This window comes from Mus pahari, chromosome X (assembly GCF_900095145.1).
Source record: "Mus pahari chromosome X, PAHARI_EIJ_v1.1, whole genome shotgun sequence".
In the NCBI taxonomy this organism is placed as follows: domain Eukaryota; kingdom Metazoa; phylum Chordata; class Mammalia; order Rodentia; family Muridae; genus Mus; species Mus pahari.
The window spans coordinates 42,802,933-42,830,275 of NC_034613.1; the positions used below are offsets into that span (position 1 = coordinate 42,802,933).

Here is a 27,343-nt window from a genome sequence, read left to right on the forward strand (position 1 = left end):
TCTCTCTCTCTCTCTCTCTCTCGGTTTGAGATAAGCTCTCATGATCTAGCTCTGACTAGCCTGGAAGCAGCTATGCAGAATAGGCTGACCTTGAACTCTGATACATCTGCCTGCTTCTACCTCCTTAGTGCTGGGATTAAAGCTATGTGTTACCATACCCAGGTTCCACCTTATTTTTGACACAATCTGTCACTGAATTTCACTAGCACTGCTATTTCTAGCTTAACTGGCTGAGCAAAAATCTTTGTCTCCAGGTACACATCTGGTCTCCATGCATATACAACTGACTTATCTCTTCAGACTCCCCCCCCCCTTTTTAAAGGAAAACAATCCAACTGGTTTGCATCTAGATGGTTATATTGAGTTAGAATTCAGCATAGTTGTGTTAGCATTTAAAAATGTTAAAATAATCAGAATCATAATTCTGCTCAAAATAGCCAATAAAAGAGCTGGTTATGGGTACTAACTAAATCTGATGTCAGGGAATATGGTATTTTATTTAAGTTACAGCAACTACATTAAAATGCCAAATCCTAGATTTTTAAGGTAGAAATCAAATTATTATAACCTTGTTACTGATGTAGACGATGCAATTTTGAAATAAGAAAGTTCAAACACTGGCTCTTTTCTTTTGAGACAGGTCAGGCTACATGGTTCTTTATTTTCCAACAAGATTGTTCTAACTTTAAATCCATAGGAAGGACCACAGTCCCAGGCATTAATGACTATTTGACTCCATCGGACACAATGGTACTTTGCATTTTCAGTGGTGGAAGTGGTTGGGCTCTAACCAGGGTCTCATTTCTTACTCCAAAGTTGAATGTAGGGAGAGAATATGCTAGAGAGGTTAGGACCATTCCAAGTTACAAAGCCACAATTTCACATTGTTACAAAATTGAAAGGGATCATCTACTCAAATCTGTGATTTAGGCCCCCTCTGGAGTGAATGGCCACTGTCAGTTTGAGCTGGGTCTATTTACCACCTAGAACTCCAAAGTAGATCCACAGGGGTGACAGGAATCTATCCTCACCAAGAAATCTGATGATCTTTTTGTATTTATTTTTAAATTTTTATCTTATTATCTTGATTATATGCATATGGTGTGTATCTGTGGAGTAGGTATTTGCCCATGGAGGTTGGAGGTATCACATCACCCTGAAACTGGAATTACAGGCAGCTGGGAAGCACCTGACATGATTGCTGGACACTGAACTAAGGTCCTCTGCAAGAGCAATATGTGTTTTCAACCTCTGCGCCACATTTCCAGCCTTCTCTTGTTACATTCCTAGTGTGTACATTGTAAAGTAGGGGGCTGAGGATATGGCTGTCGATTGAGAGCTTGTCTAATAGACAAAAGCTGTTGGGTATGCACACCTACAATCCAACTACTGGAGTAGGTAGAGGCAAGAAAGTCAAGAATTTAAGGTCATCCTTGGCTACTTAGTAAGTCAATGGCCAGCCTGGGATTTATTAAATCCCATCTTTATAAACACATTTTGAAGAAGGACAAGGTAGCTTTAATTCACCATTGTTGGCATTTCTATTGTAGTTTCTCTTTGTCTTCTAAAGAGAGATTTGTTGACTTTGTGATGTTTTATAGCTGACTAGGACAATATTACTGGTTTAGCACTACTAAGGATCTGATTCTCTCTATATGTTGCTCTCCCATGTCAAATGCAGTCTGAGCCTCATTTCCACAGGGCCAGTGTTTGGTTTAAGAGGCAATTGGTGTTTATGAACAAGTCAGAAACTCTGGTTACTTCCTGGTGACTCAGACAGTATTATACCCTAGGAGTATGCAACACACCAGAGTGGGTTGAATCCTAGACTTAGAGCCAAATAAATGTAGCTGTAAGTACTACACACTCCATATTGTCTTGGATATTCATATCGTTGTTATGGACCATAATTTCTTTACCTACAATTTGAGATTGCTGTGAGTACACGTTAAAGACTTTAGTGTGGTTTGCTACATAATAGGAAAAAGATGAATGTAAGCACTCCAGGAAGCGTGAATGCGGATGGGAAGGATGGCTTCCAAGATGGAAGGAACATTATGTACTCTAATTGTGCATCCCAGGAGCTTTAATTCCCTTATAGATTTTAATCTCCCCAAAGTAACAATTTGCAAGTTCCTTTTAAAAGGATTCTGGTGGAACCAATATAAATATGCTAGTAACAGAAACCATAAGAAGAATGGAAGATGAACAATTAATAGAACCACTATGAGAATATCAGGCAGATGCTCTTCTTTCAACTGGTTCAAAGTTGCTAAGTCTTCATGCTGGTGTTTCCTTTTTAAACAAATATGTTGCTGCAGATGGTGGGTTTATATTCTTTTCATTAAACTGTGGGAGTTCACATTTACAGAAGGTGCTAGGCAGAGATGCAGACACTGTCATGGCTTTAATATCCCTGTGTAACATAGTAAAGATTTTCAGTAATCACTGTCTCATGCTCCGCCTGCTCTCTCTTGACCCCCTCCCCTAGTAATGATGTGAAAATAAATAAAGGCATATTGGGAACAGTTGCCACGAGTCTGCTCATAGACGACACACGCCTCATCGTTATATACACAGAATGAAGCCTGATCATTTTGACCCTCTTGAGTTTACCCTTCTTTTATAGAGCAAGTACAGTCACATTATAATATTGTACCTAACAGAATTAGGCACAAATAAGATGTTCTGTAAATATTTAAAAGTTGGACCTAAATGACTGACTGAACTGAATCAGTTCTCTTTGATAATTTCTTCCTTCCTTGTGGCCTCCCAACTCAACAGTTATCCCTGTGTCATTAATAAGGTCACTTTCACTGTGTATGCCATTTACTAGCGTGGGACTTGGGAAAACATGAAATAATTCTGAGTAATAAGGAAATGATAATGACTATAATTTATTTTTATTTATTTTTTACTATAATTCATTTTTTAAGAGACAGGATCTCATGTGACCAAAGTCTCAAACTCCCTGTGTATACAAGGATGACTGAACTCCCGATCCTCCTGCCTCAACCTCCTGAGTTCTGGGATCACTAGTATCACAACACCTTGTTTATACAGTGGTGCTATGAAGCTCATAGCTTCATGCCGGCTAGGCAAGGACTCTGCTGAGTACATACATATCCCATCTTTGTGTGTGTATAGGTGATTCTAATTTTTTTTTAATAAAAAAGCAGTCTGTCCCAGAGCTTGGTGGGCTATACAGGTTTTTTTTAAGCTATAGTGGAATTTTCCACATAGACATTTTCAAATTCTGCCCTGACACCTCTCCCACCACCAGTGTGCAATGCTGGACCATGTGTTTCTCTAGAGACTGCCATTTGTTTGGATGATGCTTTGTTTTCTAGCAAGATGGATAGACCATTTTTATGAGATACAGGAGTCATGGGGAGATAGTGAAGGATTTAGAAATACAGACCAGGAAATACCATTGAGGGTTCTGGAGTGGATGATGAAGCAGGAATAAAGCCCTGGGTTTCATACCCAACACTTCACAAACCAGGCATGATGTCTCATACTTGTAATTCCAGAATTCAGGAGTTGGAGAAAAGGACCAAAAAGAGGATATATTAGACCCAATTGATATGTTAGTACTATATAATGGACTCAGTGCTAAGGGCTTATTTTGGCTTTTCATATTTCATTTCGTGTTATGTTTCCTAGGAATGTTAGGAGCTATAGCCATAAGGTCTCACTAACATGACTGTCTAACTGTGAGATGAACAAGGACAATAATAAATATGCTAAAGCAGATGGGATGAGGGAAGGACCACAAGACTTCAACCCTCCAGAGAGAAATACTACTAAGGAATGCTGAAAGTAGGAGAAATAGTCTTTCTCAGGGAAGATCACAGAAATTGTTTAGCTAATACCAAATTGTTGGTTATGAAAACAATATGAACAAATAACATTAACAATTATGGCTAACTTCCCAAAGATAACCAATTTTATTCCAATGAATAACAATTTCCAAACCATGATAGTACAGCAAATTGGTTGTTTTGTCTGCAAAGGACCATTTACCTAATCATAGAGTCCTTGACAGATAAGATATGGTCTAAGGCACACCTCTGCTGGTTACTTTTCTTTTTAAATTTGTGCTCATTGATCTGTGAGTTTATCCTTATCTCTTAAAAATGTGGTTGGATTCTTTTGGACAATGTCCTCACCACTGAATGGCCTTTCCCTCCATCCCTCTACTTTCTCTTAGGCATAGTGACAATTTTGGTTTCCTTAAAAAACAGAAATATTATAAGAATGTTTTCATTTTAATCCCAGGTGTGGGATATAGGGCTGCTTTGGACTGTCTACAACATCTGATTATGATTTGCCTCATGCTCTGGCAGGGGTGTGATTTTGCCTGCAGCAGATAGTTTCTGCAATTGTGTGACTTTTGGAATTCTGGAGACTTTTCAGAAGGTATATAAATGCAAGGGCTCTGAGAGGTGGGGTTGATTGTTTTTTTCGAAGTTTGTTAAGTAGTTTGTGCACAAAGAAGAAACCAGAAGAAGAAATTAGACATCCTGATAGAGAAGATCAAACTTGCCCCAAGAAACTCGGTGTCCCTAATCAATAGGAAGTAATCTAACGATAATGTTATCCCTTAGTGACTCCTGAATTTATTCATCTATCTCTTACCTTTTCTCTCTATCATTTTTTTTGTCTTTTAGCTAGTGTTTGAGGGTTGAAAGGGTAGAAGAAAAGGGGTGGAGAAAGGAAGGAAAAAGAAACCTACAAAAGAGCCAAAGACCAGCTACACCTAGGATTTTTATATTTTAAAACATATATAGGAACATTGTTTAAAGTCAATGTGGATTTGGAGTTGCAGGTGGGCTGCCATGCCCCCCTGCCATTTTATGTGGGCTCTGGGGATCTTAACTCTGGTTCAGGCTTCTGTGGCAATTGCTCTATCCAGTGAGCCATCTCTCCAACTCTGAATCCACTTTCTCCTCATTACGGTCCATGGGAATTGAACTGAAGTAAAGATACAACTTGACTTTAAATTGCCTTAAAGCACCACTCTGTGGCTTTGTTGTTTTCGTCTAACCAGAAAGGCTATCTATTTTTGTGAGCAAAACTAACATTTGGCAACTAAATGTTGCATTTTAAATCTCTCCGTGCTGAATGGATGTTGGTATCTATTTTATGGTTAAATGTGAGACACATGTGGTAATAAACACCTATCCATGTAGTGTCCCTGTAGATATAAACAGCAAGCTCTTAAGAGCAATTTCCATATTGCATAATGAGTATCAGCAGATGGAATTCATTTCTAGATTATACAAATTTTGGTTACGCTAGAAACATCAGCCTTAACACATTTGAATTGGAAGAGAACATTTTAAAACAGAGGTATTAACAAGTCGGAGATGAAATGGGCACATCTGGAGATGACTCATTCTGAGTTGAAAAAAAAAAAGAATTTCCTTAAAAGCATCCATTCTTCAAACTCACAGAGAATCAGGGGCCTTTGACTTGGACCTTCCTCTTTTCTCAGCATGAGATCCAGTGCCTTCACTACCTTGATTTACTAAGTAGAATTAGATACACAGCGTAGATATGAGAGCCCAGTGTTTAGTCCTATGACCAATTGCTTAAAGTGATTCACCATTTCTTGCTGGTTCTTGGCCATTTTTCTATTGCTATAGCCACTGTACCCAATTTTATTACTTAGAGGCAGGGTATATTTTTGCTGGATTTTTTTTTTTTTTTTAAAGATTTATTTATTTATATATGTAAGTACACTGTAGCTGTCTTCAGACACTCCAGAAAGGTGCATCAGATCTTGTTACGGGTGGTTGTGAGCCACCATGTGGTTGCTGGGATTTGAACTCAGGACCTTTGGAAGAGCAGTCGGGTGCTCTTACCCGCTGAGCCATCTCACCAGCCCTTTTGCTGGATTTTAAGAGTACTTATATAAGAACTAAAAAAAAAAAATCATAGAAAATATAGTTCTCCTGTGTCTGAGTCTTAAACCTACCTACTGTGAAAGTCTGTGATTTTATTGTATAGCTTTATAAATGTACACATATGTGTATGGCATAAGTATCAGGAGAATTTTGAAGCATGAAAAGGGATCAGACATTTCTTTCTTTTTGTCTTTAAACCAACATCTTGGTTGACCATAATATTTTTATTTCTTTGATGTGTATTTGTATTACTTTATAAATCTACAAGTGAGAATGGTTTCTCTGACAAAAGGCAATACTGAATGCCATTTAAAATAGGAAATTAATGCCAGAACTTATTTTGGAGGCACAGCTGGTTTTTTTAAATGCCATAAATGATACCAATAGAGAGTTTAAGCATCACAGTTGACTTTAGCAAAGCACTCACGCTCAGGCACAGTGCTTTGTACATTTGAGCTTAGTTACTTTGCTCAGTGTTCTGATAGGTACTTTATAGAGCTAGTATGTCACCAAGAAGCCTAGCAACACTAGCGATTTAGAACAAAAGAAAACAACAAATAAAGCACACTGAGTCCCTATGAGTTTAGTGGCAAACTAACAAACTGCCATGCTCTGATATTTAAACATCCCTATCTTTTGTGCCAGCTTATACCAGTGATCTGTACTAAGGCACATGGCAGTGGATTTGAGGATGGTAAGCTATTTCTGTTAAGATAGAAAATGAGACATCATGTGGATAGTTAAGTGCTTCCTATGTGCTTCTCAAAGGCTGGGGGTGTTGCAATGGCGAGCAGAGGACTTTCTGTAGCTCTACTGTCAATTCACATGTTCCTTTCTAAAAGCCACAGAAAAGGGTTATGGAAGAAAGCTTGTTTTTTCAATATGATGTTGATACTGGAAAAAGAAATCACTTTACACTTTTATATTAATCTTGTCACAAGACAGGCTAGTACAAAGCAATTCATACATACTTGTTAAATGCATATAGAATTTTCTCTATAACAGACTGGATAGTCATAAAACAGCCACAATAAATGTAAAAACCTGAATAGAAAATAAAGTATATTATCTACAGAGCTTGGTAGCATAGCAACACACAGCTAAATTATAGTTACTTGGGAAGCTGAGGCTAATGGATCCTAAGATAGGGTCCAGATCAGAAAACGTAGCGAGATTCTAGCTCAAATTAAAGTTTAGAAAGGGTCAGGGATGGAGCTTTCTGGTAGTGTGTTTGTCCAGCATCTTCAAGGCCCTGGGTTTAATTCACAGTATTGAAAAGTAAGGAACAGAACAACAAGCACAAGGGATTACACCAAGCACCATGGGAAGAAAGAAATCGGGACTCCATAACAGAAGGCTGTTTGTCAAATTCACCAACATATGAGAATTACCCAGCACAATCCCGAGTCAAAGAAGAATCCAGAGAGAGGACAGTGGAAAATCTTTTGAGAGAAGTTAAAATGAAAATTTTACCAAACAGGGAAATCGGTGCTTTGAGGGAAGCTTAGAGTTATAGTCAACTACATTGATTATGAAGCTTTCAAAGGCTTAAAGGTGGGAAAACCCAGGTGCTCAGCCCTGAGCACAACATCCAGGCTCAAGCAATAGGGCATAAATGTTTGCTCTCTCCTGACTGTGGCATCTGACTCTTGCAATCCCAACATAGCCCAGCTAGTTAAGAGGACCAGATGGGAAGCTAAAATGAAAATACAGTACTTCAACTAGCTACTGGAACACCCAGGTCCTTAAAGCAATTGGTCTCCTGTAATATTTAAATGACCAAGAGAAAGTGCTTTGGAAAATATGAAGTTGTTTTACAAATGGAACACGTATAAATATTTATATACACAGACGCACATAGCACAATTATTGAAATGAGAAAAGATTAATCACTGGAAAAAACAACAGAGCTTCACGTGATGTATTTTTTAAAATTCAATGCCCTTCCTAACCTTGCCCTTTTCATTTGTTTCTCGAGGCAGACTTGTTTTCATTATAACTTTGGTAACATGGGCTGCTGGGAAGCTAGCCAGACCTCAACCTCTATTCCTTTTTCTTTTCAGAATAGGACATGTATTTTATATCTGAAGCTTCATTTGGAAGCCATTTAGGTCATCATTTGGATAGACTTGCTTTAATTCTAGTCCTACTGGTGTTTGTCTTTGGAAGCAGAACAGATGTGGGTGCTAGGGTGGATTCATGCACATGGAAACAGCCCTTTTCCAAGAACTGTAAGTCCTCTGGTTTCCAAAACATCAGAGATGAACTGATAAACCCTTCATGGGTACCTGGTGACCTAGCTGGCTCCATCCATATTAATTTAAATGATGCAGAGATGGTTTTTAGTTTCTCTTTTTCTAAAATGTTCCCATTTGTGTCCTTGATTGTGCTTGTTTTTCAATATGCTACACTTTGTATAGTTTCAGCTGCAAGACAGAAATAATAATAGCATCTACTCTACAGCCATGTTGAGAGAGTAAAATGGTCTGATTTAAATCAGTTGCTTAAAATCCTGCAGTAAGTATTCCAAAATGTGAGCTACTGGGCTGGCAAGATGGCTCATTGTGTAAAGGTGCTTATCACCAAGCCTGATGACTTGAGTTCAATTCCCTAGAAAAGCAGTTCTCAACCTCTAGGTTGCCACCCTTGGGTAAATTTCTATCTCTCAAAATGGTTACATTATAACTTACAACAGTAGCAAAAGTACGGTAGTGAAGTAGCAACAAAACAATGTTATGGTTGGGGTCACCACAACATGAGGAACTGTATTAAAGTGTCCCAGCATTAGGGAGGTTGAGCAGCACCAGGCTACACCTACACAGAGGAAGGAGAGAAAACTGACTTCTGCAAATTTTCTTCTGATCTCTACATGCCTTCTCTCTCTCTCTCTCTCTCTCTCTCTCTCTCTCTCTCTCTCTCTCTCTCTCTCTCTCTCACACACACACACACACACACACACACACACACTTACTTAAACTTTTTCACCAGCAAACCACAGTAGCACATTCAGTTTCCTGGTGCTGTCCCCTGCAGTGCTTTGTTGTCCCTCTGTAGTGTTATGTTGCAAAGGATTAGAAGAGCCCATTTGGTCTCAGTGGAATGGGTTGCTGTGCCTGATTATCAGTGTCTTCCATGGAGAGGGATAGGAAGAAGCTACTAGGTAGATAACATAAGTACTGTAAATGTATAGGGCCTACCGAAGGATCAAGGCAAATTCACTAACAGGACCAGAATGGCTCTCATGATACACTCTCGAGCAAATCTTCCAGCCTTATTTCTAGCTTCCTTCTGCTCCAGATATACCACAGAAAAACCCCAAACTCCTGCTCATCTGACCACTCCAGGATCGGTTTGTAGTTTTCCGTCTGTGTTTATATAACCCTCTGGGCATGCTATAATAAGTACTTGAACAGCAGTACAGTCTAATTTTATGGCTAGGTGTATATGCTTTTTCTGTTGCTTTCTTTTCTTCCCTCAGTCCCAACCATATGATACCAGCAGGTATTGTGCCCATTCTTTTTTTTTTTTTTTTGCATGGTCAGGGCCATATAACGGACCGTAATTGAGCACTAATTATGAGCTAGGCCCTGGGAGTTACCTGACCTCAAGCTGCCAGGAAGAATATTAACAAAGCACTCTGCCTACGGTGAAGCTTCCCAGGAGGGAGAGGTGCCTCTGAAGTGAGTTTAAAAGACGCAGAGGGGAAATAATTATGGTCTAAGAGATCAGCCTGTGCAGAATATTAACAGTCACTTCTTATTGAAACCTATCAAAGAAAAGGCACTGGACTAAGTGCTTTATGTGTGTTACAGAGGACTTTACAAAGTCCCAGACAGGCTTGAATGACTAAAATGACCTTTTGTGAGAACTGGACTATAGGGCGGGGTAGGGGGTTTTGTGAATAGCTGGACTATAGGACGGGGTAGGGGTTAATGGGAGCCAGGGCTGGAGATGGTTGGAGCCAGATGAGGAAGGGTAGGTTAAAATATTTGGCTTCACTGTCACTCATTCCTCCCCAGAATCTAGGGATAGCAAGGAGGACATCTTTTAGACTCTTAGCTGGATACTGAGAAGATTTTAGCCTCTTCTTGAGGGAAAGCATACCAACTTTTACTCCTTAACTAAACCTGATTTCAAACTCCCTTTTAGCAATCTGGAGCTAAATTATGGTTTCTGTAATTAGACTTAGAAAGGGCTAGAATACAATCGGCATGACTCCATAGCCACTGCCCAAATCATCGTCATTGTCCATCTTCCCATAGTTTGTCTTTCTTGCTCCAGCTGTCATTCCGGATGAAGTGATATGTGGGGGAGAAGACAGAACAGAAAGAAAATAATAGACAGAGAAATTCATGGCTCTCCAGTCTAAAAAAATCTCTGACACAGAAGGTAGTGTCTCAGAAGTAGACTAAGGATGATCCTGAACTTATAAACTAACAGTCACAAAAATCCCTGTGCTTCTTTTCACTATGGATTTAGTCTTTCAGTGTTGTGTCTCTCGGTCAGATTCAGAAATGGGCAGGAACAGAGCCTGGCCATTTTTAACGTGCAGCTGCATGCATATGTGGAAAACAGCCAGTTATTTGACCACATTGAGGGAGAATCCCATTTCTTAGTTTTCTTTGTTGGTGGGGTACATGAGTGTGAGTATTGGTGGGATACATGAGTGTGAGCAATGCATTGCCTCCCTGCACGAACAAGAAAGAAATGCTGAACAGAAGAGTGGGGGTGTGTTCCAAATTTAGCTTTCTTTCCAACCTCTACCCATATGGTTGATGGTTTAAAAAAATGATCACCAAGCCAACAAAGTGTAATCTGATATTAGGAGTTCCAGTCTCTGTGAAACCAGAGCTAATAGCAGCACACAGGATTCATTTGTTCTGATAGAGAGGCTAGACTCTCCAAGTGGTCCTTGCCTCTATGCCTCTGTGAGCTGACCTATCCAGACTCTCATCCAGATTGAGGATGGAACTGATGAGATTTCTATTGGTTAAGTGAGACTTCAGAAGGAGCCTGTCAAACTCAATAAGGAACAAAGAGCTTTGGGAAAGAACAAGTTTATGGATCTGGTTAGTAGTCTCAGAGCTAAGGAAGTTTCCAAGCCTAGGATTCCTAGAAGTCAAAGTGACTAGAAATGAGAAGCTCTTTCATTCGTTAGCATAATTTTGAAAGACAGGAACTTCTCTCCATGGTGGAAAGAGCTACTGCTTCAAGCTGGAGCCCTGGAGGATGAAAGAAGGATGAAGCAGAGAAAAGAAATCTTTCCAATGTACCTCCTCACTCCAGTGATATGCCAGTAAATATTTAACAACTGGCTCTCAAAACAAGAAATATGTATGTCCTTTTATTTTAAGTTTTATTGGAATAAATGATGCGCAGCAAATGATTTATAGATAAAATATATGATACTATTTATAATAAATTTCACATAGGGAATGGTTTTTACAGAACGCTTTCATTGACCTTTCCTTTGCCAGAAGTTTGCCTCTATAACTAAACTACATTGCAACTGATTAACAAATATAGTTTCGGGCTGGAGAGATAGCTCAGAGGTTGAGAACACTTCCAGAGGTCCTGAGTTCAAATCCCAGCAACCACATGGTGGCTCACAGCCATCTATAACGAGATCCGACGCCCTCTTCTGGTGATTCTGAAGACAGCGACAGTGTACTTACATATAATAAATAAATCTTTGGGCCAGAGCGAGCAGAGGTTCTGAATTCAATTCCCAGCAACCACATGATGGCTCACAACCATCTGTACAGCTACAGTGTATTCAATATACATAAAATAAATAAATAAAAACAAAAACAAACAAACAAACAAAAAACAAATACAGTTTCTACAAGAATGTGAGTTGCTATACTGGTTTACATTAAGGAAACTCAGAAGTGAAAAGTATCAGTTGAGACTTCACTGCATCAGTGACCAGAGTGAGATATTTACTGTTAGATAATAGTTTTCAAATTTTCGGAGAATATTCCCTCAGTGTGCTATTCAGGATGTGGTGGCTACACCTAGAGCACAATTAGAAGTGCAGGTTACACTAATCACATTTTCCCAGTCATTCCCTTAACTCTCAATTCTAGGCAATCAACACAACAATAACTCAAGCCCTGACTTACTGTGTTTGCTGACTTCTAAAGGAGTAACTACTTCCATCTCACACACCATCAAGCTACAAATGTGCTGGCGCTTGATGCCGACTGGGAAAAGTATACAGTCTTTCTGCCTCCCAGATACAACAGACACAGTCAGACAACAGGACAGTGTAATTAGCAAGGATGACTTTGGAGAATCATCCTTCTTTGAATAGAATTTATTTTATTACAAATTTATAATGTTTACTCTCTATTAATAATGGATATATCTAACTGGCTCACAGAAATTCTGAAAATGTAACAATTAGCTTTTATGATACATGCCACACAACTCAAGTAAACCACTGCCCTCCTCCTCCTCAGACTGCTTTTGAGTAGATCCCACCAAGGTGAGGAGGGATACCAAGCAGACATACACACAGGATGAGCTACTTTTTCCTGCTCAAAGCGAACTCTGCTACTCTGCTCTTTATTGCTGATCTGTAAGAAGATAACAGAAACTGAAAGTCAGCACTTAAAACTTTTATAGCATCTCGACAGATACTCTGGTCTGTTGAATCTCTTAATTAAAAATTGTGGTTTTTATAATCTTTGGCGGGCCTCTTTGTTATTTCCTTTTTCTAGTAATGTATCTTTATTATATTCTACAAAAGTATGGGTCCATAATTGCTTTGGTAGAGGGAGTTCTGGATCATAGATTACTCGAGATATACTACTTTATTCTCTGTGAACAAAAGCAGATTGGAGAGGGCAGCGTAGGAAATGAGCATGAACCAGATAACCTAGATCTTGATAATTTCAGCCATTTAGGCTAATTGCTTGAGGCCGAGGCGGAGGGGGCTCTATTCTAAGTCTGTCTTCTAACACAACGACAGGAAGGCCACAAAAGTATAAATAATCAGAGGGAAAAATAAGATCTAATGTCTCATAGAAGAAAGACAACTCCACAGGCTATGAGTGACAGAGGATGCTGAAAGAATTCTCTGGTAAAATCTGTGCCACTTGTAAGGAGCCATTTGCTTAGAAAAATAGTTATAGAAAATTGTAATTGGGGACATGTCCTCAAATACAAATAACCAGAGATTCTGCTCTCCATTCTTCTTTCCTTCTTCTAGGTTGAAAAGCTATTTTGTTCTACCATCATTTTTTCTTTTGCTCTACTTACGTACAACCATGCCACGTCAGAGCTTTTCAATGTCTTGGAAATGGAGATGACAGAGACATTAATCCACATTCACTTTATGCCCATTAGACTAATCTTTCAAATATATTTTGTTTAATGAATACTACCCTCGCTCCCCTACAGTCAGAAGCCGATTGTTTCCTAATGTAAGTCATTCAGTCATTCATTCCACGGAGGAATTGCCGAAAGGGTAGGAAAGTTCATCCTTCCATCAGCTTTGCTTCTGCTTCTACTCTTATCTTCCATGTATCTGACCGCTAAACCATAGACATGCCCACATCTTCTGAATCCTCATCTTGTGTAGACTGAACACTGATACTTAATTCCACTGTCTTCCCATTGTCACTTCTCAAATTCTTCCTTGTACTTCCCACCCTCCTCTTGATGCTCTTTGGTTACAGATGCTCACTTAGTGCCCGTCCTGCCTGACTTGCCTACTTGACTGAGTCCCTACACCTTTGAGGACTAGAACAGGAATCTCTTATTCCAGTTCTCATAGGTCCAGCTTTGGGAATCTAGAGGGGCCTTGGAAGGAGGAGTCAATTCATATGACAGTGAGAGTGGGGACACCTGCTACCCTGCCAAATATGGGGAGAAAGTAAGCAAATGTGAAAACTAAATATTTCACACAGGGTTTGGAATGTGGCTCAGTGGCAAGGTGCTTACTTGGCAAGCATGAAGTCCTCAGTACTGTACAAAAAAAACCATACCAACACTGCACATGGATAATTAAAATATCTATTTACTTTGTGATACTGGGGATAAAACCCAGGGCTTCCCACATAGTAGATAAGCATTCTACCAGTGAGCTTTCTGCCTCAGTCCTGAAATGTTTATTAAATGACATCTACTAAGCTGGTATGTGTGTGTATGTGGTAGGTGGGGGTGATGAGCTTGGTGACTGACAGCTGAGTCCTTAGGGTAAAAATGGGGGCAGAGGACCCAGCATAAACAGACTTCCTAATTTGTAGCTCATTGATAGACTTGATGAGCAATATAAATACTAAGTAAATAAAAGTGAAGTAGAGGCTTTCCTCCAAATTCTGGTGTCTGGGATAGTCTGAGAGCAGGAAGAAATCTCATTAGCACCTTCAGGATAAAAAGTGTAGATATAGGATGAAAAAGACATGCTTGAAACTCTCCCAGGAGCTCATGGGTACTTGGGCAAATCACTTTACTCAGAAAGCCATCCTGAAGGTGCTAATGAGATTTCCCCCTGCTCTCACACACAGGCTGCCTGCAGATATTCACATTTGTAGGGCAACCTCCACTCTGTTTTTATGTTCTTGGTAATTATATCACTGCTTAAGTCCACCCACAAGTTACAAACGAAGAGAGTCTTTGCTAGCACTCCCGTTCTTACCTTAAAGGCTTTAAAATCAGCCACGTACATTAGGATTTATTTTAAATAAAAAGATAAAACTCAGTATATTTGAAAATTATCAGAACTATGAATAAGAAAAAAAACTGGACATGGTGGTTCACATTTGTAAGCCCAGCCCTTGGAGAGGCTGAGGCACGGAGGACTGTAATGGGTTTGAAGTGAGTCTAGGCTACAGTATATAACTGTGCCTCAAAACAAACAACAATGACTACGACAACAACAAACTCAACAAAAAAATCTATAAAATTAGAAAAAAAAACTAAATTGAGAAAAACTCAAAGATCATGTCTTCAGATCACTATCATTTTTTTCAGGGAAATTTCCAACAGCGGCATTGATTTAAGTAGAAACCCATGTTTTTCTTTCTGATATCTTTTCGAGCAGGTGAGAACATCCCATTTAATGGCACTCCAACTCATTGTCCCAGACCCCTCGAGGATATTAGTTCACAGGAATGTCTTCTCTTCTGCATGCCAGCACAGCTAGAAGCTTTGACATTGCCACTTTTTGCCTGGTTCTTCCTCTGTTCATCTACAAGCTGAGCACTGTCCCTAGCTGTCCCATTCCTTTCTATCTATACTTACAAAGGCAGACGGAGGTAAGATCTCTGAGTTCAAGGCCAGCCTGGTCTAAAGAGTTCCAGGATAGGCAGGGCTGACACACAGAGAAAGCCTGTCTCAAAAAGCCCAACCAACCAACCAACCCCAAACCACAAATAACAAACAAACAAAACGCTCACAATTTCTCTGGATATAAAGGCATCATACCCTAAGGGTCCTATGGTGCAGTATCACAAGGTAGAGACCTGGAAAAATCAAACGTCAGAATAATCTCAGCCAAATCACATGAAAACATGCTGAACGGTGGTGTTGTTATAAAAAGATTTCTACTTTTCTTCTTCTTATTTATCACCAGCTTACCTTTGGTAACTCCCCAGTCAACACTAAGACATTTGAAAGGCTCCTTTCGTGGCATATGTCTCAACTGGCAGGTAATATCACCGCTAAAGCTCACATCTAAGTCTTTCCTCGTGAGCTGTAGAAGCTGCACAAAGCTCTTAGGGAGAGTTGAGATTGGCTGCCTTGTCAATCTATTGACAAGAAGCATCTGACCTGCGTGTGGGAAGAGTGTTATTATAGTGAGCTTTGCTTCCTTTGGCTTCCCCAAGGTATTAACTCCATAAAAGCAAAGACCTAGACATGAAAGCAGGCTGTTTGTAGCTAAGGCCAAGGTATAATGGAAAGCATCAAGGGCCCTTTCTTGACCCTCCCCAACAAGATGTTCACCCCTGCCCTTACTGCCCTACTCCCACCAAAGAAAACAAACCATAGCTAGCTGTGAGTCTTTCAAGATGTAGGTACCTACTACTGTTTCGATTCTGTGGTTATTTGCACAACTCAGCAGACATAGTTGTCATTGTTCAAATACTTTCTTACTTTAGACCACCCTGGGTTAAAAACCAATTAAAGAGTAACTGAATGCCCCCTTTTTAGGAATGGCGAAGAGAATACACGTATAATGAACATTACTGGACAGAACATTTGGACCTTTTGCATTTTAGTTGAAGGCTTTTGCAAGTAAGGAATTATTTAGAACCCGATAGTACTAAATGATAGTCAGATTAGTTAAAATGGGAACGCTGCTCTATAATTTTATAAATATGTTTCTATCCACCATCACGTTTGGTTCAACAACTAATGAGCTGGGTAGGCATGCTATCAACACGTTCACAAATGCAGAAACTTAAGTTTTGTGGAGCAAAGGGATGTTGTCTAAAAGTTATCACATTTATAGCAGGTCTAGTTTCCCTGACTCTGGACTACATGACATTTTTAATGTGAGACTTCAATGCCCTATGTATTGAGAATGTCCCGGTTCTCATTAGATAGAATCCACTTCCTAGTAGATAGATTGGCCCCTTTTGCATTGAAGCCATGTATTCAAAGGGACTGATAGCCTAATAAATACAAGATCTTGCCTGAGAGTTCCAAACATGGATTATTTAGCAAGAAGCAACCTGCAACTTAAGTGTCAAAGCTCTGTATGGTATGTTCCCAAAGAGTACAGAAAAGGTAAAACTTGCTCAAACTGCAGAATCCATTTTGGGAAACTACTGTTGTTTATGACTGGATTTGTTGCCAACTGGTCAAGGTAGATAGATATGGTATTGCTTCTAATGTATTTTGAGCTCAGCACTGGACTCAACATGTCGCCCATTAAAACAACAGCCAGGCCGTTCATTCCTCCAAAAGCTCTCTGTCTGCAGATGTCACCTGGGATAAAAGGCCTATCATAAAGTTCCTTCGCTGGTTTTATCCCTTTCACAAGTCCAACCCGTCAATGAATTTCTTAATACACAGTGCTTACCAGCTCACACTTGTGAGGATTTGACTTGACAGTTTAGAAGAATACATCATTGAAATGTCCATCCCTTTATTATGCCACAAGCTTGTTGGTTATACTTGATTATTTAAAAGAAAAAAAGGCATGGAAAAGAGGCCAAGTGTGATGGTACATACATACCCGTCCTCTTATCATTTGGGAAGTAGATTCAAAAAAAAAAAAAATAAGGAATTCAAGGCGATTCTGATTTTAGGCTACATAGTAAGTTGAAGACCAACCAGAGGCACATGAAATTTTATCTCAAGAAAAAAAAAATAAAAGCAAAATTAAAAGTAAGTGGCTTTAAAATTTAAAATAACTCCTAATCAATATTTTTTTGAAGTTGTCATTTTACCTTTCAAATATAAACTAGCTGCAGAGAAAGAATATTTGATAAGGAACTACTGGTTCTATGGTTGAGAAATCCTATAGCCACTTCTATAAGACTACTAGGAGGAGGTGAGCTAAGAAGATCAGCTCACAACCTAACCCCAACAGAGAAGAATGCTAACAGGGACCTGCATGGGCCTAGGTTTCATCTTCAAACTCTAGCTAATGAACAAAGAACAGGTTTCATTTGCAGTCCCTACATGCATGTCTGAGAGACTGGACGTTCTACAGAGCAAGCATTTTTGAGAAAGAAGTATCTGTGGATACAAAGTACTGCATTGGTTTTCATACTGGTTAAAACTTTGAAGTCAAGTTGAATAGGAAGAGGTCAGTATATATAGCTGCAGGCTAGTTGCTTGATTTAAATGGTCTGTCATGTGTTTTGAATAAACAGACAAACAAGAAACCAGTTCTTTATTTTCAGACAAGTTTTCATGTGGCCCAGGCTGGTCTCAAACTTGCTGTGTAGCCTGTGTAGTAGAAAAGAACCTTGAATTTCTGATCATGTCTCTACCTCTCAAGTGATAGGATGCTATGAATTTATTACTGTTGTGGGTTTCTAAGACAGTGCTGGTTTATATCCATAATCTCCTATCAGCATCCAGAGAAACAGAAGGACAGCACCCTTCATAGCAGGTATCTGGATTTGAGTGTTGGAGTACTGGGGACTGAGCTCTATGCTTTACATGTATCCTTTGTTTGAAATGTCCACAAAGCTCTATAATAAGACTTAATGTTATCCCAATCCTCAGATGTGGAAGCAGGAGGGGGAGAGAGGAAGTACATGAGTGATGTGATTTGAAAGCTCATGCACATCCCAAAATTCACCCTGAAACTCAGTTCCCCATGCAACAGTATTGTGGTAGTGGGATGTTGGCCCTGCTTCCATGTAGCAGATTAGTCCCTTACTGGAGGGAGAATACTAAACTTGCTCATTTTGCCTTTCCATCTCTTCTACTGGGTAAGGAATCAGCATTTGCATCTTCCGCCATCTAAGAATGCATCAAGGAATCTGGTAGATGATGATGCTTTGATGTTAGACTTCCTAACTGCCAGAACTATGAGAAATTAATTGCTGTTCTTTATAAATCACCCAGTCTAAAGTATTTGTTAACAGCAGCATAAATGGACTAAGACACTAAGTAGAAATAAGACTTGCTGCACACTGGGCTTGGTGGTCCATGTCTACAATCCCAGGTGAAGCAGGAGAATTTGGGGCTGGTCGAGGCTACCCTGGGGTATGCTGCAAAACTTTGTATCAACCACCCCACCCAAACCAAATAGATCATCAAAACATCAATAACAAGCCCATTCCAGAACAAAATAAAATCACAACACAAAAAGAAAAAAGATGAAATGAAAGAAGGAAAGGATGGAGGCAGGAGCATTACAAAAAAAAAGAAGCATTTAACAAAATTTAGGATGAGTTTTAAAAGTGAATATATCCCAGAAAGCTTGGACACATATAAAATCTTTTTGGTAATATCCTGCTATATGAATATGCTGGTGACTAGGTGCAGGCAATTCTTTGTAAGAAGGCTGAGTTTCCTGATTGGAAATGTCAGAGTGGTTAGAATAGGGGCAATATATCACAGAAGAGAACAGAGAACCTGCTAGTTAGGTAGAAATGCATAAAAAGGTATCCCCCAAAGACTCTTGTAAGTGTCTTGGCAGGAACCACAGCCAAAGAAATGATCACAGACTGTTGGCAGTAGACAAGTCTGTAAGAATTATTTAGGCATTGCCTTTATGTTATAGATGGAGAAATTGTCTCCTAAATAGTGAAAGGGACTTTCATTAGGACACAGGGGAGTTAGAAACAAAGCCCAAGAATAGAACTGTATTACATGCAGTATATCAAAAGAAAGGAAGAAGTGAGCCAAGAAATCCAGCCAATAGGATCACTCACTGGTTGTGATGTAAAAAGTCTGTTCAGGGACAAAAGGAAGATACACAAGAGAACTGAACAGACTCTAAGCCATGCTCTTTACTCCCAAGTTGCTTTCTGGAGGAGGCAATTTGCAGTACTAAATGAAATGGTAAATGCACATCATGTTCCAAATCGAGTTGACTAAATAAATGGATGAAGATGAATCACCAGGACCACATGGCATCCACCCAGATTTTCGGTGAAATTATATAACAGCTAACCAATGTGTATATAGCCTGTTGTTCCAAATGGCTATTGTGCCTTGAGCATGACAGATTGGCAGTGAGTTTCTTCTCCACAAAAAGTGTTTTACAGGAGTCCCGAGGAACCACAGGCTGGTAAAATCACTGATCAGGGTAGGCACATGTAGTACTTTAAGAGGCAGGGCATCATTTCCCCTGTAAATTAAATTAACTACCGTCTGCATACTGTTTTACAGTTTACAAACCCCTTAAGTCAACCATACCTTACAAACTGACTAGAGACCTTTGAGAGGATCAATGTGCATATAAACAATGGGAAACCAAGGATTCGATCTAAGTACATTTGACAAAGTCCTTCACAAGGACCCTCCCCAAGTACTGCCTACAAAAGGTAGGTTGCCTTGGAACTATAAGAACATTTTAAAAAATGGATGTGACAAGGCTTCCAGGCAGGAAATCCTGAGTTGAAATGAGCAATGTTGTGAGCTGAGGACCAATGTTGGGACTAGTTAACACTTTGGTGAGTCGTCTGGAAAATCTTTCTAATGTATATGGTCACAAGAGTTGCTAAACACAGGTTGGGGGCCTAGGACCCAAAGTGCTTCAGGTTTTGAGGATTTTTTTTTTCAGATTATAGGCTGTTTATGCGATCTTTACTGGTTGATTGTTTCTAAATATTTGACACAGTTTGAGCATCATGGTGGCTCTCAGAAGGTTTGAATTTTATAGTATTTTGGATTTGGGGCCTTCAAAGTAGGTTTAATTTCTAGTATAATACAAAACCCATTTTCATATTTTCATGGTTACCCTGAGGAGCAAAGAAACCATTTGAGCAGAGTGGTAGTCTCTGAAATCAGACTGCCTGACTATTAGTCCCAAATCTGCCCCCATAGAACTGGGAACTCACTGTAGAATAAATTTTGAAAGCATTGGCTGAGCTTCTTTCAATAATTCAGAGAATTGTTTTCCATATATCCATCGGTGTTAAAAGATTTTAGGAGGGTAGCTAACAATCATGGAGCACCTAGCGGCCCATGCTGTCAACTGTTCCCTTGACATGTTCCTGCAATAGAGCCACGGAGTTAGGGTATGAGCCTCATTTGGTGAGTGAAGAGTTGGAGTATTAGAAAGGAAATGATAAAACTTAGGGAAATTTTTCCTAAGTCACACTAACATGTAAGAAGAAGTCAAATATATCCTCATTCTATAGCAAAACGAACTTTCTTGTCCCTGAAGCTTATATGAAATGCGCTGTGTGTGTGTGTGTGGGGGGGGTCAGGTATGATTTAAGAAGGAAGAAAAGAGGCTTATCTTTATAGACATAAACATGGACAATGATATGAAGATAGAAAGCAGCACAGCATGTTTATGGGGTTCATGGGGCACAAATACAGCTTTTAAAGCCGAAGTAAAGAGCGTATACATAGCTAATGGTAGGAAATATGGCCAGAAGGTTAGTTAGACTACAAGTCTCTTAGAATTCTGTGGAGGATCAGAGCTTGATCTTCAAAGCAATGGGAACAGGATGGAGGCAGCTGAGCTAGGGAGAGGATAAGATGCTTCAGAAAGATTAACATGTCATCTGCGCATGATGGATTGGTGGAATCTTCTGCCTGGGTCTATAATTCTTTGTTTGCTAATTGGTTCACCTAAGGCTCACCATCCTCCTGCCTTAGCCTGGAATCCTGGAGAACACTTAGGATTTGATTGCAATATCTTATGCTGGAGGCTGGGAGGAGGGAATGACAGGAAGCAGTGATAGAAACAGAAAAAGTGACAAAGTATCAACATGGATTCAGCGAGCAACTGCATATGAGGGACAAAGAAGAAAAAAAAGAACCAAAGATGACTTTCGGTTAAGTCTCAATGACCAAGAGAAGTGTGGAGGCATTCAGAAAGAGAGCTTATGAAAGGAGGGTCAGTTAGAGATAATCATTTCATAAATTTGATTTCTGATGTATCAAATCAGAGATAATGGTGAGAAAGTCAGATATAAAACATTAGTGACCCAATGGAGGTGTGGCCTGGGAGCTTAGCAGAACAGTTGATATTGATAGTAATGATTTTATGTCATCTCTACAGTAGGAAAACAACAACAAAGAGATGAAACAACCTAAATCTGTACAGAAGGAAAAATGGATTAAAAAGTACAAGGTGTGTGTGTGTGTCTGTGTGTGTTTGTCTGTATGTGTGTGTGTGTGAGAGTGTGTGTGAGTGTGTATGTGTATGTGTGTGTTTGTCTGTATGTGTGTGTGTCCGTGTGTGTTTGTCTGTATGTGTGCGAGAAAGTGTGTGTGTGAGTGTATATGTGTGTGTGTGAGAAAGTGTGTGTGTGTGTGTGTGTACAGTGGTGCATGCCTGTACTAGGGGTGTTGAAGACAGGAGGATCAGCAATTCCAGGTCAATCTCAGGCACATCTTAAGTTTGAGGTTATTCTAGGATGTTGACTCAAAAAACAAAATACAATTCAAGAAATGGAGGAAGAGGAAAGCATGCCATCATACCCTCCACACGAGAGAAGCTTGAGGACATTATATTAAGAGAATCAGAGAAGGACATTCAGTGCACAATTCTACTTTATTTGAGTTCTGAAGCAGTGACACTCAGAAGCCTCAAAGGAAAATACTGTTTTCCAGGGCTGGGGAGTGTCTGGGGAAAATGAAGAGGTGTTCAATGGACATCGTGCTTTGGACATGCAAGATGGAAAATACTGGACATCTGCTCTTGGCCAAATTGGACCTAATTAATGAAGCCTACAGTACACATAAAATTTTCTTAAGAAGCAAGATTTCAATGAAATAGAATTGATTCCAAGAAAACATTTAAAGAGGGAGAGTGGATATGATGTATGTGTTCTCTCTAGAGAAGAGGGAAGAAAAAGCTTAAAATGAGACCTCTGGCTGGCAACCATCTTTTAGGGCCAGATCAGGTTTGATAGCAGTTAGTTAAGGGAATGAGGCTATGAGAGAAACGGATGGCCTGGGACAATATAGTTTCAGGCAGAAGCAATGTGCTGAGGAGGAAAACGCTTGGCAGTGAAAGTCCATTTCCCGTGTAGAGAAATCTCATTCCTTCTCTGAGCCCAGCTTTATTAGGAAGGATTTATAATGGAAGAATGCATGTTAACATGGAAGGACTTAGAAACTCTGAGACACAACAAATACGGGTAGATTTGTTATTGTTGGTTTTGGTTTTGCATTTCCCGATTGACTCCAGCATCCCTGCCATTTCTCTTTTCTATTGTTATTATGTTTAAGTAGCAATACAGTGATATGTTGTAACTGTACCAGATTGCTTTGAGAAAAGAAAATAGACATGTTGTTTGAAGAAGGAATAGCTCTTTCTTTAAAGTTATTTCATTGTTGGTATGCTTCCTTTTTTGTGGTGTGGGGGATTAAACCTAATACCTCACACAGGAGATATACCCCACTACAATGCCAAGATTCACTGTAGGTTTGCACAAGATTCCCCAAGGCAGCATTTCTTTGCATAACCAAGAAAGTCTAAGGACAGCTCCAATGGGAAGACATAACCAACTGATCAGCCAATTTGCTTTTAGACAAGGAAAAATGGGACAATGCCTTTCTGGTCTACCCAGGGTTAGAGATGAGGGGTTGGGGTAGAAAACCTACCTGAAAGCTTCAGCTTTTAAGAGGATCAACTTTCCTACGAGAGTTTATGGCATTGTGTACTGCAGAGATTTTAGCAGTAGTCTAGAAAGCAATTGAGCATCAACCTTTTCAGTCAGTTACCTGCAAGGAAGCGCAGCTGATTCTTCACTTTCATCATCCCATCACCAGAGCTTCCAATGCATTCATCTTCATCATCACCGCAGTCCCCACTTGCAAGTCCTTCCTCATCCAGGCTTTTATCCAGAACTTTACCCTTGGGCACAGACATGGTTCTCAGGAGCTGGAAGAGAAGAATAGGTCTATCGAAACATTCCTTGTTTTTTTTTTTTTTTTCTTGGTAGGGTTTGAAGAATGAGTTACCATGAAGTATACAACTTTAAACAACTCTTTTCAACAGGACAGACATAGTAACATACACTAGGAGCTCTAGCTATGAAGGAGGTTGAAGCAGGAAGATTGCCTAGGTCCAGAGTTCAACACCAGTTTGTGTAATATAGCAAGATTCCATTAAAAAAAATCATCTTCAAATTTAACTATGTGTAAGTTGCTCATATATTTTAGAGCTTCATACTTCTGGACAATTTTACAGCATTTGACATGATTCTTTATGCTTCTAGTCTACTTAAACCACACTGAAGTCAGAGGATACAGCACATTTTACATTTCTGTAACATTGTATCTAAGTTCCTTGACAGGTGAAGTATATGTATAGTCTATTAGGATACCAAGATCAGGAAAAAATTCCCTATGAAAGTGTACTAGAATGGCATTTACCTTCAACACTTGTTTCTAATGGAATAAAGATATAACATTCTCTGAAATGAACAGCACTCAATTTAAATTATTACTTACAATTGTCAAATCCCATATCTTGACCAATTGAAAAAAAATGTAAACAGATCTTTCTTCTGCAAGTTTCAGTAAGTAAGGTGCTTTTTAAATCATTCTGCTTTATCATAGCTAATATACTTATTAAGGGACATGCTTCTTTTGCTCTTTGGGGCATAGCTTTTTAGACATGTGGCTTCATTTTATGGGACTCCTATCATCCCAATGTCTCTCCACTAACAGACCCATATTGGCAACGAATGAAAGTTCATTTTATTTTCCTTGTTATCTCTCTCTAAGGCTTTGTGCTATTATCCTCAATTCCTGCTCTAATTGCTGTCTTGTCACCCATATTTGGTCCTCTAGGTGCCACCCTTTGTTTTTCAGTACGAGTTGGTGATGATTTATCTTGATTGTCAACTTGACCAGATTTAGAATGAGCATGGAAGGAAGTCCCTGGGCATGTCTGGGAAGGATTTTCTAGCTTAGTCTAGTAGAGGTAGAAAGATCTACCCTAACTGTGGATGCCACCATCCAATGGGTGGAGTCCCAGGCTGGATAACAAGGAGAGAGCAAGCTGCGATCTCCTATTTGTGCTTTGGAACTATGGATACAGTGTGGCCAGCTCTTGCTGACTCTTAGTCTTCTGAAAGCTAGAGTTTTATCATTAGCAATAAGTATGCGTAGTTATTTTCCTCATGCTGACAGCCTCTCTTTGTTCCTTGTCAAGTCAATGATGTATAAGTAGAGTTCCTTGAAATGTACATTGATGTACAATGGAAGCACACTTTGTGTACTTCCTCCTGCTTCCTAACCCAAATTACTATGGAATTCAAAAACACAAACAATAAAAGGGGGCTAAATGTAGGTCACATCACTAATCTAAGAGTGTTTCCTTGAGATGCACACTGACATATAGCTTAGGCACAAATACTTTGTGTACTTTCAGTTAATAGCTCAAACTAATAAGAAATTGCATTTAAGGGTTGAGGTTTAATTCAGTAATTTCCACAGCTTCAGCAACAGTACTCTTAGGTGACCACCGCTTATTTTCCTGCCAACATATGTAATGATGAGTTTGGTGACAACTGCATTTTAGTGTCATTGCTTTTATTTACACAGTGGTGCCAACAGTCTCCCTAGTCAGTCCTTTGGCAAATATCAACACAGTAAAAACAACAAATAAATTTTTAGTATTGTTGTGAAAGTAGTTTCGAACTTGTGGCTCTCTTGAGTTCAGGGACTTCTAGAGTCCACAGACCATTCCCTGAGAATGGTGAGTCCGTGCTATAACAAGCATCACTGTAATGTAACTAAAACTTCAAATCTATCCTTAACCATTATTTCATATGGGAAAATTGATTTTGACATAAGCATTTCGTGTTAATTTTCAAGAATGCATCCTTTGTGTATAACACGGACTGTTTGCATTAGAATTTTTTACATGAGGAGATTTTGTGGTTAGGTCTCTATTAGTGAACTTGCTATTTTCTAAGCACATCTCACATTTGAGCTTTTTATTAATACCTTCAGTAAGCATTAACTGAGAACATACTATGAGCTGTTGTTCATTTCTGTCTATTGAAAGGCTTCCAGGTTTTCAAGCCAAGTCCAAGTGTCATGGCCTTAATAAAGCCTTTTTGGCAGATGATCATTCCAATTCTCCTCCTCCATCTCCCACGAGTGTTTGTTTTATCTCTACCCCCTAAATGGCACTTTCTATATGTAACCTGGCATTATGTATATATACTTATGATTTTCTCCACTACTAGACTGGAGCTGCTAAGGTCTTCATCTTATGTGTTTTTGAACCCCACAGCATTTAAGGACCTATTTGGCATATACTTGATACTCAATACATGTGCTATGGAACAGAAGAAGCAAAATGAAGTGGAATTGTAGACCTTTAAAGTTACTTCCATACCCATATAGAAAAGGAAAAAAACTCAAAGCCAGGATTAATAGTAGAACTTAGAAATGAATAGCAAAACCCCCTTTTAAAAAACTATTTTTATTTTATGTAGATGCATGTGTCTGTGTGTGGCACGTGCATGCTTGGTGCCTGCAGAGGCCAGTAGATGGCTTCTGATATCCTAGAATTGGAGTTATCGTGGTTGTGAGCTGTTGAGAACTGGATCTGGACCCTCTGAAAGAGTAGCAAGTGCTCTTACCAAATGAGCCATCTCTCCAGCCCTGCTGAAACTCTTTTGGATGACCCTGGTTAAGATCAGTAGCTTATTTCGAGAGGCCATTTCTGACCCTTCATAAATGTCTCCAGTGTTATTGGATAGCTCTGTTAAACTAAGGTGAGACTTGCAAAACAGGCCTTAAAATTGTGCCAAGGAGGTAGCTAGCACTTTAGGTCTTCAATTATGTTCATTTTGGAGAGAAACCCAGCATGGAAAGGTGATTGTGACAGGTTTCCTAGTAATTTCACATGGACAGCTCCTGAGGAGTCTCGTCCTCACACACTAACAAAACAAATTCAAACCAGGAAAACCATTGCTTTTGAAGAGAATGAAGAAGAGGGTTGAAAGAAAGACAATGGGTCTTAGGAAGAATTGCCAATAAATGGATATGGATTTAGTGCAGCTCTGACTTTCGCTCAGAAAGCCAATCAGGCTAATTCCATTTCACACTATAGCCCTTTTGTTCTTTCACTATTTACAGTGTCTCTCAGACTTAGCATTTACTTTATAAAAAAGAAGATTGGGAGAGACCAGTACATAAGCACAGGTAACACAAAGGGCTTAGTGTTGTTGATGAACTGTTTGTCATTTGCAAAGGATACGATCCTGTCATCTTTTAAAAATAAGCCTGTGGCTCAGAATAGTAATTAGCAATGTCAAATATTATTAAAACCCAAATCTGGCTGTTTCATCCACTGTCCACACAGCCAGGCTCTAAACCTGAAGCATCTGCCTGCCACACATGGATTCAAATATGCAGAGTGGAAAAGACCATTCATAATGCAGCATTTTCTATAGCTGCTACCCTCTGCTCATCTGAACTACTGTTACAGTTGGCTAAGCATATTGTCAATACATATTTATACATTGGATTTGACATAAGGTCTTGCTATGTATCCCAGATTTGGCCTCAAATTTGGAATTCTCCTACCCCGATCTCTGGAGTGCTGAGACTGTAGGAATATGCCACTATATCTAAGTCTTGATTTTACTTTAGAACCTTTTTTTTAAAATGTGTAAAGTACCATGTTATGTTCTTCATCAATCTTTTTAACTTTGTCTTCTAAGACAGAATCTTATTATATAGCCCAGGTTGGCCTTGATCTCATAACCTTCTGTCATGTATCACACTACTGGCATGGGTTGAACCTTAAATACACCCCACCCCACATTCATATAGTAAAGGTTTAGTCTCCAGAAAATGGCCTT

At 39.4% G+C, this 27,343-nt stretch overlaps 1 protein-coding gene across 1 annotated transcript in view; it reads right to left on the reverse strand.

Annotated features, from left to right (window-relative positions):
• Gpc3 (glypican 3) overlaps positions 1 to 27,343 on the reverse strand; it is a 334,864-nt gene that overhangs the window by 18,906 nt on the left and 288,615 nt on the right. The window contains exon 7 of the mRNA XM_021187739.2: positions 23,238 to 23,397. Coding sequence (XP_021043398.1) covers positions 23,238 to 23,397 — 160 coding nt within the window. The remainder of the gene's footprint in view (positions 1 to 23,237; positions 23,398 to 27,343) is intronic.